The sequence below is a fragment of the Leptonotus elevatus genome, chromosome 1 (genome assembly GCF_054856555.1).
Source record: "Leptonotus elevatus isolate MCC_2025b chromosome 1, RoL_Lele_1.0, whole genome shotgun sequence".
Taxonomy (NCBI): Eukaryota; Metazoa; Chordata; class Actinopteri; order Syngnathiformes; family Syngnathidae; genus Leptonotus; species Leptonotus elevatus.
The window spans coordinates 14,643,904-14,662,529 of record NC_141239.1 but is presented as its reverse complement, the minus strand read 5'-3'; the positions used below and the strand labels follow the sequence as shown (position 1 = coordinate 14,662,529).

Here is an 18,626-nt window from a genome sequence, read left to right as displayed (position 1 = left end):
ATGCGGTTGTTAAGAGACACAAGTGTGCATTTGAAAACAGCAGTTATCGTTGATGCTTTAAGAAGAATTTGAATTACTGCCATGTGTATTTGAATACATTTAAATGAAAAACAAAAAGTTGGTTGTGTGGATCTTTTATTTCCAGTGCAAAACATACTCTGTGGGTTATTTAAAACTAAAATTCTTAATTAAAAAAATAATTAGATATTATTATGGTATTAAGAGCATGATAATTAACTCTTTATATGTTGCAAATGTCTTAATTAACTATACAAGCCATCTACCATAGAACATTTCCTTGATATTTGTGTATGAAAATCAAGACCCCATCTGAGTGAATATTAGTACCATGACTAAAATAAGATAAATTATCCCATTTTGTTTTCCAGAATTGACATCTGATTTACCAGAATGTGTTTCCGTAATGAAAATAAACACAAAAATAAGATTTAGCTCCGGATTAAACCATATTTAGTGATGCGGACCCAGTTTGTCTGGAAAGATCATCTTCCCATTCATGAAGACAAAACAACCACGGAAAGCACAAGCAGCTTTTCCAATCTTTTTTTCTCGTTTTCTGTCGGTGACATACATTCGAGCAGTTGGCAATTTAGGCTGGTGGCCTGTTCATTTGCTGCATTGCACTGACCTCTAGTGACCGTTGTGCTATACTCGTGTTAATGGTATTCGCTTTAGTCCAGTTTCAATCGCTTGTTTTTATCATAATCATACCTCTTCCCTCTTATTTAGTCTCTTTTTAATCGACTATAAATCTAGCATTTTAGTCCAAGAAAACATTTTTTTACATCTAGTTTTAGTCAATAAAAACTGTCAAGGGTGTGTCACATGAGTGTCACAGTGATATTAAGCAGAGACAAGATTTTACAAAATCATAAAATTTTCAGTTTTTAGTAAGTACATTTTCGTTTCGTCTTCATTAGTCGACAAAAATGCATACTGATTTAAGTCTTATTAATGTTTTTTTTTTTTGTCTAGTCTAGTTTTAGTCCGGTGAAAAATGTGTGTTGACAAAATAATTTTTGTTCGTTGACGAAGACTCATGTATACAAATGAATTCGGTGCCAACTGTTAAGTGCATGAGTATATTAATGTTCAAACTGCCTATGTCAGTGGCTTACAAGGGTTATTACTGTCCAACATAAGTAAACAAAAATACTAATGTATAACCAGGGGTGAAAGTGGGCCGGAATTGTCCGGAACGCAGTTCCGGTAAAAATAAAATTGACCGGTGTCGGGCTGCTAGATTGTATCGGGGTTCCCTACAGATGATGTCACGCTACATGATTGGCTGGAAATTTTCCGTTTAAAATTGTTCAATAAAGTTGTATGAAAAAATTTACGGTAAAACATTGGAACTAAATCAAATGTCCTTGAAATAACAAAATGTATGGACTAAAATTGTAAAAACGTGAATACACCTAAGAATATAAAAGCAGGATACTTTAAGATTGAAGAAATAATAAAAAATATTTAAGCGCCTTCACTTTTCGATTCCCTTTGGTTTGGTTTCTTTTTTTAGCTGTTCACAAATCACAATACATCACAAAAATATTCTTCTTAATGATAATAGGAACAATTAGAATTCTAAACTGACAATATTTGTCACATCTCAGGCACCTAATTTATGTGTTTATAATTTATTCAATCGATTTTATTATTTAGTCAATATATCTTGCGTTTATATTCTTAGGTTTATTTACGTTTTTACAATTTCAGTCCGTATATTTTGTTGTTTAAATTACATCTTTAATATTTTCTTTCCAATATTTGACGTCAACTGGATCATTTCCAGCCAATCATGTAGCTTAACGTGTTCGTTAGACGACCCCGATACAATCTGGCAGCTACTAACGTCAGATTGACATACACAAGTGTGAACAATAACAAGTCTAATAAAGTGCTTTATAATCGTTCCAATGTGCTTTTGTAGCGTAATCAGTTTCCACCGATATTTATTATTTATTCGTATTCCAAGTTCCGGTCCGCCGGCTTCGTGTCAGGGTATGACGAGTTACGTCGATTTGCGCATGCGTGCCTGCACAGCGAACCACCACGCTCAATTGGCTAACAGACTGACACGTGTTCAGCACGGGTAGTTGCTGAGCACTGATTGGTTCAAATGTACAACTGTTATGTTTCTGGAAAAAAGTAAAACAAAAAAACAAACGAGAGAGCTATTTGACATTGTCGGATCAATACTTTAATAATAATGGCAAAACAATGTATTCACAAATGTAGATTTATTAAATTAAACTTTGTTTTTGATTAATTGTAAGGAAATTGAAGAGTTTGGAAGGACATTGCGGAGGGTGAAGACGAAGCAAGCCTTGTCGGTATTTAATAGCTTAAAAAGTTTACTGTCCGATTAGACCTTTTTTTTCTTAAAAAAAAAAGACAAACAAATTGACATTGTCGGGCTGCGCTGTGGGAAACAGGAAGTGATGCAATTGAGGGGCGGGGTCACTAAATAGGTTGTGATTTATAAGTTGTTAATTGAGAAAACATAAAAAAAAATACATTAATAGTTATTATATGTTGAGTAAAAAAAAAAAAGACTGCCTTATCTTTATTTTATCCTGCTACCGACTGTAGTGAATATGCAATTATAAAGAGAGAGAGAAAAAAATCCTTCAGGTCACCCACGCCCCCCCTGCAATCAGATTTTCCTGCAACAGCAAACCTACCAAAAACACGGACCGTGATCTTGGAGAATTCATAGCTGGTGGTCTTATTGGCCCAGTACAGGCCTCACTGATCCTCATGTTGTCAATTGGAATCGGTGCATTACTGTATGTTCGGACCACACCGCTCCTTTCTCCGGATATTAATCTGACGTGGTCTTCCTCGAGGACGTCGCAGAACACTTGGGCCTTGCTGCTCCTGCACTCAACTGACAGAGGTGCCAAAAAGTATTTCTCAAGTGTACACATACTCAAAAAGGTCAAAAGTGAAGTACTGATTGGATGACGAGTTTCATTTCCTGCAACATCAAACTCACCAATAACCTGGATATCAAAATAGTCCAGTGTTTTTTTGTCTTTTCCTATCTTGTAGGTTACCGTGTGCTTCCCAATGTCGCCGACATTCAGGTTCTTGATCGTCAGGGTGGTACCGATTATGGTGTACTTTGAAGCAGCGACAACGCCATAGTTCTCGTGTATCAAACTGAAAGTATTTTTCTCATCTGTGAGTGCCAATTGGAGCTTTTGGCCCTCGGTGCCCTTGTACTCAACTGACAGAAAAACAAGCAGAGGTGGCAAAAGTAAGACTAAAATTTTCCACAAGTAGAAATTCACATTCTACTGGTGGAAAAGTACTGATTGGACGTGTTTAAGTAACATTCAGCCTCTCATTAAACTCAAGCACAAAAGTAAAATGTTATTTGTATAGTCAAGTTTAAACAGTATTTTGTAAAATGAACGTTTGTTACGCTATCATCAAGAAATTTCCCAGCAAACACATACAGTTGGGGGCCATATGGGTCTAGTTGGGCTTTGGCTGGGCATGGGCAGTAGATGGGCGCAGCTAAAAATGGGCAATAAGTGGGCTGTGGCTGGGCTTCACTCCAAATTATTAAAATTTGGCACAATATCTTCCTGGCATATATTTCTTTACAATCAAGTAAGATTTTCTTTTTGAAAAAAAAAATGCACAAAAAAAATCTATATTTTAACTTAATATCCATTAGTAGGACCATTAATAGGCCATTTCATACAAGTTTGATAGCACAAGATTAACATTCAAACCTAGATGAAAGTGCTGCACAGCATTCCGAAAACATATGGGAAAACTCCTCCCCCTTCGAGCCAATTAAAGGAAGTCTGCCGCTTAGCAACATTTTGCCACCTCAACAAGGACTTCAGGCTCATTTGAGGTGGGTACAGGAATAAGGAATACCATAATCAGCCCAGTGGGCCCCAGATGGGAGAAAGCTGGGTTGCCATGTGGGTTTTAGCTAGGGTCCATATGAGGCCCACCTTGAGCCCATGTGAAATTTAGCTAGGGCCCATATGAGACCCACCTTGAAACCATCTGGGCATGCCCACATTGGGGCCACCATGAAATCCCTGGCCAAAATTAACTGGGACCCAGTTGGGCAGCCCAGATAGGATCCACATGGGCGTGTTGGCAGGGTTGTGTATCATAGACTCCGCAAATTGCCTCTGAAATTCAAACAAGAGCCAGTAAGTGGAAAATCATTTTCTACGGTGCAATGCATCATGGGATAATTGCATTCCAGATGCAATGTGTGATACATTGAGCTCACGCTGTGCTCGCTACATTCCATTCCAGCACTACAAAATGGCTGCCTCTCCACATTGTGGATTGGGTGCAACTGACTAAACCGGTTTGTTGCGGATTTTGGGGGAACCTGGCCTGCATTATTCACTGAAAAACTTGTCATGTGATTTCTAAATACCAGAAATGACAACAAAGCCTCAACTTTTAGAAATGTAGTGCTTTAGTGCCATCGTGTGGCACCTGTAGGTAATTGTAGACGTTTTCAAGGTAAGTATATTAGGGTCAGAATTTAACTAGTGAATTTAAAAAAACAACTTCCCTCTGGGGAAGGGACACCAGTTTATTTGCCTGGCCAGGAGTTCAGCACCCCTAAACATCTGACCCGAGAATCGCCCCTGAAGCAAAAACCCGGACTGTGATCTTCTTCAAGTCTTTAAAGGTGGTGGTCTTGCTGGCCTCATCCAGCCCACTGTCACTTTTCTTCAGGCCAGTGATCCTCACATGCCCATTTGTCACAAGTGCTAAACTTTTGATCAGGCGACGCCATTTTTTTTGTCCGGATTACGGTCTGACGTAGCCGCCCTCGACGACGTCGCAGACCATTTCCACTTTATCGCTCCTGCGCTCAACTGACAGAAGCAGAGGTGGTCCAAAGTATTTCTCAAGCGTACACCAGTGTTATCACGGTTACCTTGAAAATGTAAATTGGTTAGTTTACTCCACAGTTGTCCAAACTACGGCCGGGGGCCATTTACGGCCCGCCGTTCATTTTCTAGCGGCCCTCAGTAGATATAAAACAAAACTTTAAACCCGGCTTGCAACCCTCATTTTTAAAGTTTTATTTTTTGATGTTTAATTCCAAGTTTTTACTCAAGTAAATATTTGTTTACAAGCTGTGTAGACACTAGAAGATGTACGATTAATTGCACAAAATTGTGTGATTAAGTAGTTAAAAAATTTTAACCGTTTGACAGTGCTAGTTATTAGTTATTAATTCATGTATGTGATCATATTCATGTCTCGCAGAGCTCACATTTTCAAATGTTCACTTAATTACATCACAGGTGAGCTATTTTTAGAAGGCTGCGGGCCACTCATGTGGCCCTTAAGGGGCAAAATGGCCGACAGGCATCGTTAGTGACCCGTGTTTTACACATGGGTTGTGTTAGGTTCAGGTGGTAATTTCACAAGAATATAAAGTGGAACTTTTCTCAGATAAAGTAGCAAGTATGATATTAGTTATTCGCCACTTATAAGACGTACGGAATTAAATGACCAGTAGACTCCACTGATTTGTCCTGATACTTCTTTTTTTTTTTTGCACTCTCACAAACACGCGCACATACAAACACGCACACATACAAACTTGGTCTCCCAGGCGGGGAAGCGAACCCACGCCAAAACTGCATCGTAGCCAAGTGACGGTATCACGTAATGATGGGTCCGGCAACACCGATGCATCGATGCGTGTGTCAAGTTTGTAGAGGAACACCCGTGTCGGTGCGTGTAGCGTTTTGTGAAAACCACGTGACCGACACAGCCGCTGTGTCACTCATCGCTCCCTGTTACCAGATGTCGAGCTTTATAAGGAAGTGCCAAAGCGCGTCTGTTAGCGGGTCGCGTCTCTAATGATTCACACATTTTGAGGCTCAATAATTCCCTTCAAGTCAGTGTTAAAGGGATTCCGAAAGGAGAAGCAAAAAAGATTGTTTTACACGGTAGAATCAAATTACGGTAAAATCTTTTGATTTGCCATTTTGGTTTCACTTTCCATACACATTATATAAAGTGATTCAACGTACAAAGTGCCGCCGCTGTTTAGCTCAATAATAAGAGCGGCGACGAAAGCGCCTCAGATTGCTTGCGCTTAATCGAGGTTGGGTTCGAATCCCCACTACGAGACTTTAATCTCCATGTATTTTAATTTTTTTATTTACACACAATCTTAAAGAAAAATATATACAAATATGGCAGTAAATAATTAAATAAATACAACACGTGTGAAGGTGAGGTAGAAACTCATCACGGGCTCGACTTGTTGGAAAAATGCATTTTATCAAATTGTTACTTTATTAACTAAATTGTTTATACCATGTGTTTCATTAACTCTTTGACTGCCAGACGTTTTCAGAAAAGAGGATATGTGGGTGCCAGCCGATTTAAGCATTTTGACTGATCTTTCAAGGTCCACAGAAAATGTTCTGTTTGGACTAGGGAAACACACGTACTACCAAATGAAAGATTGGACTTTCATTCATTCTTTCATCAGAAAAAAAAAGTTTGTTTCTACCTTATTCCGTTCTTTAGTAATCAACAATAGAAAATGGTTAGTTTGACCCAATTTCGCCTGTTTTGGACCAAAATACGGAGAAATCAAGCTTTTAGTGAAACGATATTATTTCATGCATTCTAGTGAATTTGACACTTCTTTTTGTCCATGAATGATGCCACAAACACCTAAATAGTGCTTTACTTCTATAAAACACTACCACCAAGAATGAAAAAGTGTTTTTTGATAGCAAAATACGTTTATTTACATTCAACAGTGTAACAATTTGACAACAATTTGGCAAACTATTTACAAATGTGTGCAACTGTGGTGCTATTTACAAATATGTGGATGTTTCAACGACAGTTTTTCTTTTTGTGAAACACTCCCCTGCGTGCAAGGAGACGCAACATGATTTGCACAACAGATTAGTTTCACTGCGATTGCCCCTTCGCGTGCACTTTCTTGCCGGACGTTTTTTCCGGGGAATAGCAAGTATATACTGCAGTGTGTGTTGAACATCACGTCTACTATCAGGATCATGTTACGGTTACGTTACGGTGGTGTTACGTGTGGCTTCCTCATGTCCTTCAGTTCCTACCGGGTGGTAGATGTTCTGATCCATCTTATCCACTCCATTCATGGTGGCATCGTAGTCCAGAACCAGTGTCTTCTCCGTGATCAGACTGTACCCGCTCCTCTGATGAATATGCATTGGACTCGGGGTACTCTCCATCGTCCGATCGTCCGCCTGTGTTCGGTTATGCTCCGCGTTTTCTGGCGTTAGCCTCGCTAGCCGGTGAGGCTTACTACGTATTCATAGCGGCCGCGTCAATGCTTCCAACTTTGGCGTCAACGCTTCCAACTTCGGCGTCAACCTCGGGAGTCATCATCATCAATGCATTGATCGATGCTTTTCGACTACTCTTCATCGTCCGTCTGTATTCGGTTGTGCTCCGCGTTTTCCGGCGTTAGCCTCGCTAGCCGGTGAGGCTTACTACGTGATCATAACGGTCGCGTCAAGGCTTCCAACTTTGGCGTCAAGCTCGAAGTCACCATCATCATCATCGTCGACATCAATGCGCTTTTTAGTATTAATCAATGCTTTCCGTCTTTGAAAAAAATGCTCAAGCGTGAGCTGCTTGCAACCGGTCGCCATTGTTGCTTCATCAGCCATTGTTGCATCATCAGCCATTGTCCCCTCAACACTCTAGCTCCGCCTCACGTCTTCTACTGACGCCCACGGTGGGCGGCCCACCCAATCTTGTCCAAAGAGAGTCATCGCTGCCATCTAGGGGCCAAAACGAGTCATTATACTAACTAGATCTGCTTGATACTTTCAGCACAGCTGCCCAAGGCTTTCCTCCACCCGTTTCCAAAAAAAAAGACAAAAAAACATAGTGAACGTCTTTTAACGTCCTCGGCGCCCCTCCGTAGGTTTTTACTAAACGTTATATAACGTTTATGGCGGTCAAAGAGTTAATGTAGTTAGTTGTTAGGTTTTTCATTTTTAAAACCAAACTTCCTTCCTTAGACAATTCTGAATTATGACTCCTCTTGTTTTTCACCGTATCTATCCATCCAAACATTTTTTATTTAAATGAAGAAATTAATACAATAGGACATGCACAGTTTTATGTGATAAACCTTATTAGTCTTCTAGCAAAATGTTTACAAATTTATGCATAAGAAACCATTCTTCATTGAGTTTTTTTTTATATCCATAAAAAGGTATTTTTCATCATTATCTACTTGTATGTATCCAAAAGCTGTGAAAACATATAAATGCTGTAAACGTTATCATTTATTCATGTGACTTTGTTTGCACTCTTATTTTTTTTTCTTTTTGTTATATTAATGATTATATTTTGTTTCGCTTCTATATGCTTTTAAACTCCCTGGCGTGTTCTGTGTTTGATTTGTTTGTATTCAATTTTCTCACATATTTTGTGTACTGTTTATTGTTCGAATAAAGTTTATAAGAAGAAGGGGAAAAAAAGTCACCTCGGTTACCTGTAGTGATATTTAAGGTCCAGCAGGTGTCAGTATTCAGTGACACAATATTAACACAAAGTGTCATTGTGTCAAACCGTTTCCTGACGCCTCATCGACCCATCACTAGTACCACTGCTCCACCTGGAGCCCATTTGTCCGGATATACTAATCCGACGTAGCCGCCCTTGATGACGTCACATCCCATCCACCTGGTACTCAACTGACAAAAGCACAAGTGACAAACGTATTTCTCAAGTTTATGCATATTCAAAAGACTCTGTCCAAAAATAAAATTATTGTTGAATGTGTTTACTTAATAAATAAAAAAAACTGAAATGTAACCAAGTACAAAAGTAAAACCGATTAAAAAAAAAAAAATGTTTACAAAGTAAAAATATTTTTACAGTAAATATAGATTTTGAGAATTTGGCATAACAACAAAAATATTATCTTGGACTTGAAGCCAAAATGCCAAATGTTCTGGAAGACAACTTCCATGATTGCCGTGACATCATCACAACGTAGCAACTCAATGGTAGCTGGGCACGGCTGCAACACTTTCTGGAATAAATGTTATCAAATTTATGTTAAAAATATGCACACACGCAAAAAAAATCAAACTGTGGCTGTTTCTATTTTTGGAAATGCTCAAAAAGGCTTCAATGGCTAATAAAGTCATACGAGCTGTTTGTGCAACATCAAACTCACCAAAAACCCATACATCGAAATTTACTCTCTTGACATCCCATTGGAGTAAATTGTTGATGCTGGCTGTGAAACTCCCACTTCTACTCGTCCTCAGTGATTGGAGTGTCAGGAAACTTTCATCTAGGGCAGGGTTAGGGAACCCTGGTCCTCGAGAGCCTCTGTCCTGCCTGTTTTCCATGTCTCCCTCCTCAAACACAGCGCGACTCAACTGATCAGCTAATCAGCAAGCTCCATAAAAGCCTGATAACGATCTTGTTCTTCAATCAGGTGTGTTGATGGAGGGAGACATGGAAAACAGGCAAGTTGTTTTGTCAACTTTGATGTTTCCGTGGCTCAACTCGAATTTTTTTTTAAATCCACTTTTGTTTGCCCTTGATGGCCTTAAACATCACTGCCAGAACTAAAACACAGAAATGGTGAAGTATTAAGACAAGTATAGAAGTAGCCTATCCTTCACCTGAAAAAATACTTGAGTACACAAGTAGTAGGCTATTTTATTATTTGATAACTTGTCCCAAGAACCATTTTAGAAGCCAAAGTGGTCACATTTGATGCTGCCACAAAATATTGTTGCCAATTATTTCCAACAGGCCGATGGGGAACATCTCTAAATTTCCTCTTTAATGCAAATGATTAACCTTTCTCACCTCTGACAAAGCATTTTTGTGACTATATTTAAACAGATATTTAATGTAGACATGTTACGCTGCATTTAAATATAGGATCAATAAAAGCATCATACTAAAACAAATCGTGCACAGGCAAATAAATGCCGGCTCCAACAACAATGCGCATGTTAAAGTATCGTCCGTTCCCCTCGACGGGCTGTTGGATTATATTTATTTATCCAATATTGGACGAGATATGACAGTTGAAAGCCATTTGAATGCGAATAACGGACGTCAGTCCACTTAATTAGTATGCCTCGATCCTTTGGCTTCGACAAACTGACGCGTAGCGCGTGCGCAGTGATGCTCTCAGATGTCAGCTCCCTTCGACCGTACACGGCAAACAAAGCATTGGCATATTTGTCCTTTGCTCGCTAGTTGAAGGAGAAAGTACAAACTTGTTTTGTAACAGATTACACAAAAATGTTTGCGATGTTATCAAATGTTTTATGTTTACATAAAATAAACGTTCCATTCACAGAAGAACAAGGGACCTAAAAATAAAAATGAATAATTATATGTCAGGTCAATTTGTGGATTATGTTATAATCCACAAATTGTTGACTTTATCGTTGCTTCGTTTGTTCCCCGGATCTGTCGATGGCAATGTTAAATCCTCTTCCCCTGTCCAGAGTCTTAACCTGGTACAGAGACTGAACAGTGGAACAATCCGCAGTGTGGCACCGCGCCACTATGGAGAGAGATTTGTCTAAAAAATATTCACACAAATTAATTTGTGATTTTCACGTGTTTTTCAGATTCACAAAAACGTCTTTTTTATTTTGTGCGTGCATTTTCCATGCCTTTTGCTTGCAAGTTGTCGAAAGTGCGTTTGTGGATCGTTGCACACGCGCATTTATTTTTTAGACAAACATCACGCTGAAGCAAGATATTTTCGCTCGCACGCACGCCCTCTCTCTCTCTCAAGGTATTCACATGTGTCTAAGGCCCGTTCCTCCGCCGTCCACGGGGAGGCAGTATTACTTACTGTCTCCATTGAACGGGAACAAACCGTTTCTGTTTCTCATTTAAAATTGGACATTGAAAAACAGAAATCGAGTCTTTATCTGACCTGTCATTGTGTGTTTATTTTGCACAAGTCGGAAAACAAAATACCACCTTAGTTTGTTTCCCTTGAGCTTGTTTTGCTTGACACTCAAAGGCACTCTTCTTCTGCTGTGAAATGTTCTTCTACTACGTCACTTAAGCAGCAGCGGCCAAAGAAGAAGAGTGTATTTCGAGTGAAGCTAAAACAAACTCGAGGGAAACAAATTAAGGTTGCATTTTGTTCCCGAATTTTGTAAGATTAACACATAATAGAAGATCAGATATAAATAATATATATAAAAACTGTTACCCTATATGTTTCTTTTTTCGCCCTGATAGCTCAGGAGTAAACATGTCATCTTCATCATCATCATTGCTCTTTGTTGTTGTTGTTGTTGCTTTGCCATCATACTACTCTTAAAGGGCCAGGCTTGACCTGTAACAGGAAGCATCTGTTTGGTTATGTTGAGGGGAAATGTAAAATAAAGTATCGACTATATAAAAACTGTTACCCAAGATGTTTAATATGGACAAGTTAGAAAGTTGTCAAGGCAATTCAAAGTACACAAAAGAAGAAGAAAAAAAAGTAGTTGGAATCATTAATCAATTATCATTTATATTTTCCTCACTCTTCTGTTGCTGTAGCGCAGTCAATTTCATTTTAAACACTTGAACAACTTGTAGTAGAAAAAAGTTTTGCAGGGACAAATTGCTCCCATGCAAAAAATAGTTTAATGCCCTTGACATCTAACAAAAACATATAGAGACGCTTTTCAGTCACAGACACAGTGAGGGGACGGGACGGGACGCAGCCCAATTATTTTGTGTGATTAATTAAAGGCCACACAGATCTTTTGTGTTTTGCTGTCATTTTAAAAAGGGCCACACCACTAGACTAAAGTTCCTGTTCTCACAGGTTGTTGCACTGATCTTTCTAATCAATGCTGTGTTTTGTTAAAAATGTCCTTTAGCAGCTCCAGTAGTTGAGCACAAAAACAGCTTGCTCAGAAAAAAACCCAGCACCAGGCTCAGTTGGCTGTCCCTATTTTGTCAGATTTTTAGTTGGACTTCTCGAGGCCATCATTGTGAGGAAAAGTTTTGTGCTCAGGGATAGTAAACAGTACTTTGTGCGGTTCAAGTATCAAGTGTGCCCACACCGGTCTCGATCTTAACAAAAGTTCGACATCAACACCTGCGACGACGATACGCAGCCTTTTGTGTTCCACCTACAAGGCACAGGATGAATACGTAGCTGCGATGGGAAAGCGTTTGGCACCTTCTTCACTCCTGACTGGCTCGTCTCTTCTCCAGCTTCACTTTGAGCTCCTCGTTGAGAGCTGCAAGAGGAGTGAGAAATACATTTCTTTTCAGCATTCAGACACTGTGCCAGATATCGACAATTCCGAACTTCCGTGTATTTCTGCTATTTCCACAATGCAGCGCTTTATTTCCATGGCGTGTATTGCTTTTGCCTGTGACTAGCATACAAACCAGGCATATTGTTATAGTAGTCAAACAACATTTGATCACATTTTCAAATCTAAATAATCCTCACAAATCAAATAAAAATGATCCAAAGTCCAATGGTTTAAACGTAATGATCTTTTAACTCCTCCTACTTTGGTGTAGGGTATTCCAGGAATCCACAGACTACTAACGGGGGTGTTTGTGTTTTTGATCTTCATTGTGTTTGTTCGCTTTTTATTTATTTATGTGAAGCACATTGTGTTGCTTTTTCAAGGATGAAAGGTGCTAACAAATAAAAATGTGTTTGTTTGTTTGCATTTCAATGAGAGGAGAGCGTCGTTAGACCGAGGAAAAAAATGCTGCGTTCGAGGAATGTGGGAAATCGGAATCATCCCGGATTGTGTCGGTTCTGACCTCAAAGCGTTCGAGGCAAACAAGACATGCTCAAATGACGTGATTTGGAATGACTGCGTTCACCAGAACAACAAAGAATCTGTCGGAATCAGCCAAAATTGTTGCTGGCCTTTTGTGAGAGAAGTGAAAAGGCAAGAGAAAGCCACAATCGTCACAAGAAAATTTCCCCAGAAGCATTGAGAGTTGTCAGGATAGCAAATTACAGTCAACAGTTTCAAAGTTATCGCAGAGATGACACATAACCTTACCTTTAAATCCGCTAGCTTAAAGCTAACAGATAGTGGGAAACTCATTTGACAAGCTAACGAACGTCGTCTACGTGGCGAAGGGAACAACGGAACAACTTAAACTCATATTTTGAGGCATCCCACCTGACTGCAGCACTTACACTGTGCAAGAGGGGAAGGTGACAGGATGAGTCGTCTCATGGGGTTGGTGGGCGAGGCAGGCACTGACGAGGTCAGGATGCGGCGGTCCGGAGCAGGGGAGCGGGGCAGGGGGCTGCTGGGCCAACGATCTGCACCGACTGTAGTTCAAATAAGAAATAAAATGATTGGATACTTGCTGAGAAGTGCTTTGAGACAAACCTTGCTTGGGGGGAAGTGCAGGAGCTTTTGGCAGAGGGCTTGTGGGGGCGGTGTGTAGGATCCTTTCGCCATTCTCGTCATTGGCAGAAACATATGCTGAGGACACAAAAATATTCCATAACGGTACCCAGAGGAAAAAAATGAACCACAAGGCAACCCTCCCCCCCCCCAACTCACTAATATTCTCCTCATAAGGTTCTTCTAGGAGAAACGGTTGAAGAGTTCCAGCTGTCTTGTCCACGAGGGCATTAATGACATCATGAAGTGTTGCACAGGGAATCTACAGCAATGAAAGGAAAACTTCAGTTTCTCGACAAGATGGATGCAATATATCGATATTAGTGGTTCTCGTACTCAAGGGCTGAGCTGCAAGCGTCACATGACCAAACCCAGAAAACAGGTGAGCCCTGATTGATCGTTACCTGATCTTTTCTATGAGTACCACTGACTGACCTACAGCAAGGACTGCACAATTGAAATTAACTTACTGGATTTTCCACATCAATCACATAGCCACCCTGGTCCCTCTGTGTTACTCGATAATGTCTGAACACTGACCTGAATGGAGCACAAACAAACAAATCTGAAGGGCTGAGACGTTTCAATTCATCGTTAAATGGGAAGTCAACCTTCAACATTTCTTGACAATAATATATGATATGTGGCCTCGCTACATTCTGATTAATATCACATTTGTGGAATATGAGTTATGAAGCAAAATCCATTTTTTTTTAATCCATCTCGGGGGCGGCCATTTTGCCAATTTGCTGTCCACTGAAGATGACATCACAGTTGCTCAGGGCTCAGGCAATAACCAATCACAGCTCCCCTGATTTCTTCATAATTGCTGGATTTTGCTGCTTTATTCATATTCCACTAACGCAATATTAACCAGAATACCGTATTTAGACTAGTGGGGCTGCATAGAACATATTATTGTCAATAATTTTTGGGGGTTGACTTCCCTTTTAATGTTTGTGCAGTTTACCCGTTGAGGTCCTGTCGCGTGGTGACAGCCAATGAGCATCCATCTCTTCCGGGACGCAGCAACATGTTGCCACAATCTGGGTGTCTCTCTAGGAGGACTTCGGCCTCGGTTCGTGACACTGGGCGAAAACACCTGCGAAAACACAGCGACACCATACACACACACACCAGACAAAACTTTTGATCAGGGATTCTCATTTTCTTTTCTTTTTTTTGTCCAGGGACCTTAACCTGAGTCACACACACATTCAATCTTCACAGATGCTACAGTAGTGTGATGGTAATGTAAATGGGGAAAACCTACGGTGGGATCTCTCCCACTAAAGGGACAGAGAGAGGCGAAGGAGGTGCTCGTGTAGGGGTGCGACTTCTCCGCCTGGACCTTTCTTTGTCCACGACCTCCTTCAGCATCTGGAGCTGGCCCGGCAGCAACGTTAGGCTCGATGGTACATTCAGCTATAAAATAACGGAGGGGAAAACATGTTACAGAGGGACTTGTACAAAAATAGTCAAATGGAAAAACGGATGTTTACATCGATCACAGAGTAGAGGAAACCCTTCCACAGCTCCCGTGATTCCAGGTTGGGCGCCTGGGAAAAAAACATACAGTGACTTTCAATATGTAACACCCCAAGAAAGGTCCATTTAAATTTAAACAAATCAAATAAGAACATTTTTTGTCAGCAAATCTGCAATGGCCAAGTTCCTGCTCCCTCTCAAGTACCTTTCAGGTATCTTTAAATGATGCGTAGTTCTTATTCATATTAGTTGTGTCGTACAGAATACAACTTTTCTTTTTACTCCTTTGACAGTTGCATGAAGTTAATACAACAATTGCAACCTTAAAATACAAGTAACTCGTCAGCTGCACTTTTCAACACATGATGTGGCTGATTATTTCCTTCAATAAGCTTTCGAGATGGATACTGGATTAGCAAATCCAGTTAAAGTTTATTGTCAAATTAACATGAAACAAAAATCATTTCATGCGTCTTTAAAACAACCATATACGTGTGCCTTAGTCCATTTAGCTCAATGCTAACAAACAAGGCTAAATGCTATGGACAAAATCAGCATCCTTTAACTCATTCACTGCCCTTAAAAAGTATACTTGTCAATGACAAGTCAATTTTTTCTGAATCTGATTCTGCTCCACTGTAAATTTCAAACTTGGAAACCACTTTACTGATGCACAACCACCAGTAGGTGACATCATTGCCCCATTTGATACGAAATAAACACAGTTTGAGTGCCCGTGGGAGAAATGGGGGTGCGAGTGTTGGAACGCGGCCAGTAGTAGCCGGAAACGGTGCTGATGTGTTAAACCCGGAAGTCGAAAGTCTGTGGCATCTACCCCATACTGTCATTTGGCAGATTTGGTGTACCTGTATATATCATATGGGTATTGGAAATTTTGTAAAATGGCTGGCAGTATAGCAACGGCTATTTATAACGTAAACTGTGGATCAACACAGATAATATAACAATAGACCTACGGAACTCATATCGCTGGCAAACTCCTATCTCACAATTTGGTGAATTTCATATTTTTTTTCAAAATCTATACAATCTGTCAGCCCACACGTGTGGGTGTTATTTTATTTTTTTACAAATGATTGACCAGTGTAAAGTGTTGAAAACGACTTGCTCTCTTTATGGTCGAACAAATGAGCCATTTTCAGGGTTTTCTGAAAAGTGCCGATTTAGGAGGTACATGCCAACATTTTATTCTTTATCCTCTGCGAAGAACAACTAAGGTTACTGCGGTTTACTGACAAGCGACCACCTTCATGTATATTTGTATGACTGTATTACACTAAGGTGGGGCCAATTAATGAACGCACACCAAAAGAAGCAGCAGAGTGTACATTGAATTCAAGCAAAAATTGTGGCAGAAACTCTTAAGCGCTTTAGATTCTATTTAATTATGGATAATTGCATGTTTTTTCATATAGTGCTATTTTTATTACACGTTAAATGTTTTTGTTAGTGTGTCGGCTGGAACAATTAAATGGCATTCCCATTCATTTAAACGAAGTAAAGATGATTTAATATGCTAATGTTTTGAGTTCCCAGCGTGGTTACGAAACATTAAACTTTTATGTCAAGACACCACTGTAACATTGTGTTTTTACAAGGTCCACTCTATTCCACGGGTGTGTCGAGCGCATACGTGTGTGGAAGCTAAGGGACATTACCGTTATTCTGCTTTCTCCGTCCTTCATGCGCAAGAGGAGTCTGGCTGCTTCCAAATTTCTGTCTCGGCTGCAGTCATCCTTCAGGGACACAAACCCGCCGAGGTCCAGCTTCTCTACATACTGCAATGCAGCACATGCAAAAATCATACATAACGTTTCAATCTCAAAGAGACTTGACCCACTGCATCATACTTACATGAGTGTCCTTAGAATTATTGAAGAAATACAAGGCATTCCCACACAGACATGTCCACAGACGCCTGGGTGCCTGCAACAAAGAAAAATAGACGTGTAACATCTGTTTAGTGTTTTTTCTTCATCCATCTAATTTTCTGCCAATGAGACCAATGGTGGGTGGGCAGCAGCTGCTGTCAGAGGACCACTGCATTAGCCTGCACCTGAGCCTGTCTCAAATGACAAGCACTGGCCTGCAGTAAAAACATCTTAATGAGAGCCTGGGGGACCCTGAGCGTGTGGTATCCCCCCCTTGTGTCCCCACCATGGATAGATGGATAGGTAGCGTCGTGCTCAGAAATGCTTCCTTCAATACTTCAATGTAACTTAAATGATAGTATAAACACACACATCAGTGAGCAGTCTGTTGCTATGGCTACAACATTCTCCAAGACAGCACACCGGATGTGTGATCCATTCAACAAAACGCCCGGCACTTAATGAATTCAGAAGACAATTAAGCAGATGTTTTCTTGAATAGCGGATCTGAAGGCACGCCATAACTGAGGTGGCAAGACAAGAAACAAAAGGAAAATCCCTGCAGGTTAACGTTCACTCGCCTCGCCCATTCCCGCATGATAAGGAAGTTGACAGCTCAATGGGGAAACACCGGCACGAAACCCGGCCGAGCATACGTGCCTTTTCTTTGGGTCCTCGCTTCTCCAGATAGCCTTCGTAGTAACAGGGCGGGAGCTGCGCGCGGGTCCCCCCCGGTCCGGGGCGCTGCCTGACGGGTGCAGCCGCCATGACTGTCGCTGGCTGAGCACCACCAGAGGACAAAGGGGCGCGCAGAGCAATCCGGGCAAGGGACACGCCTTCTCCCGATGAGATGGTGCTGTGGCAATAAGCCAACAGCTGGCTGGTGGAGCATGCTGTGTCTGGTGGGAGGTCACACAAATGAGGAAGGGGGGTGTGGGGCACTATGTGTGCTGATTATACATTGGTTGAGGGAAATATGTCTTGTGGACAACCTACAACTGTATATAGAAGACAGAATTAATAATATAGTATATAGAAAATGGGAAGATTAGTGCATGATTTATTTGTCTCAGCATTCCATTTCTATATTTTTACAGGGGTCCAGACTGCCCCTAAATGGTGGAATCTTTCTATGAAAATTTGAGATAAATATTTTTTTTTCACCTACTCGTGTCTGTGATTTTTTTTAAATTAAATTACTTTAGTTAGTACTAGTCACTATTTTTTGTTGCTGACACTTCAGCTCATTCATTAGTAATTTAATGAAAATGAGTAGAGTGAATATTTACTTTGCAAGTCGATTAACAGTGTGCATCCTTAAATATTCTACTTGTAGCCCTAAAATTTAAACAACAAAAAAAAAGTCAGTATGTCTGGAGTCCTACATTAGCCCTCATTAAAATCACAGGCAATCCAATCCCAGCTGACTATGTGCGAGAGGCGGGGTACATCCTGGAAACTGCCAGGACTGGCATCACAAAACAGTTTGGTCCAGATGCCCAACCAACTCGTCCACACAAAAAATAATAATCCTGCAACGTTTGCTTCATTCAGTGCGTTAGAAGAGATGATAGTTGTGGCAAAACAACTCACGGCTGTTTCACTATGACAACACTCCTGCTCACAATACCCTGAGCATCCAGCACTTCCTGCCTGAGAAGACATGGCAGTGCTGGAGTAACCTTCCTATTCACTAGTGCTGTCACGATTGATTGTTGTTGTTTTTTTGACTCGATTATTCAATTGGTTAATCAAATAATTTTTATTTATGCATTAAAGTGTTTTACAGAAGAGTTTTTTTTTTTTTTTT

At 40.4% G+C, this 18,626-nt stretch overlaps 1 protein-coding gene across 1 annotated transcript; it reads right to left on the bottom strand.

Annotated features, from left to right (window-relative positions):
- Positions 1 to 11,453: 11,453 nt before the first annotated feature.
- Positions 11,454 to 17,725, bottom strand: stap2a (signal transducing adaptor family member 2a). The gene is made up of 11 exons (XM_086081033.1): positions 17,477 to 17,725; positions 16,800 to 16,871; positions 16,604 to 16,723; positions 14,939 to 14,995; positions 14,710 to 14,861; positions 14,407 to 14,538; positions 13,907 to 13,976; positions 13,596 to 13,698; positions 13,419 to 13,514; positions 13,220 to 13,357; positions 11,454 to 12,287 (listed from the first exon to the last, which is right to left on the bottom strand). The coding sequence occupies exons 1-11, from the start codon at positions 17,582 to 17,584 to the stop codon at positions 12,232 to 12,234; spliced, it is 1,104 nt and encodes a 367-aa protein (XP_085937159.1). The 5' UTR covers positions 17,585 to 17,725; the 3' UTR covers positions 11,454 to 12,231.
- Between the last annotated feature and the right edge of the window lie 901 nt (positions 17,726 to 18,626).

Excerpts from the sequence above, each read along its gene's own strand:
- stap2a (XM_086081033.1), bottom strand. The coding sequence starts at position 17,584 with ATGGCGGCTGCACCCGTCAGGCAGCGCCCCGGACCGGGGGGGACCCGC. Across the intron at positions 14,539-14,709 it reads TTAGTGGGAGAGATCCCACC|GTGTTTTCGCCCAGTGTCAC; the intron begins GTAGGTTTTCCC and ends GTGTTTTCGCAG. Across the intron at positions 13,515-13,595 it reads ACCTTATGAGGAGAATATTA|CATATGTTTCTGCCAATGAC; the intron begins GTGAGTTGGGGG and ends TTGTGTCCTCAG.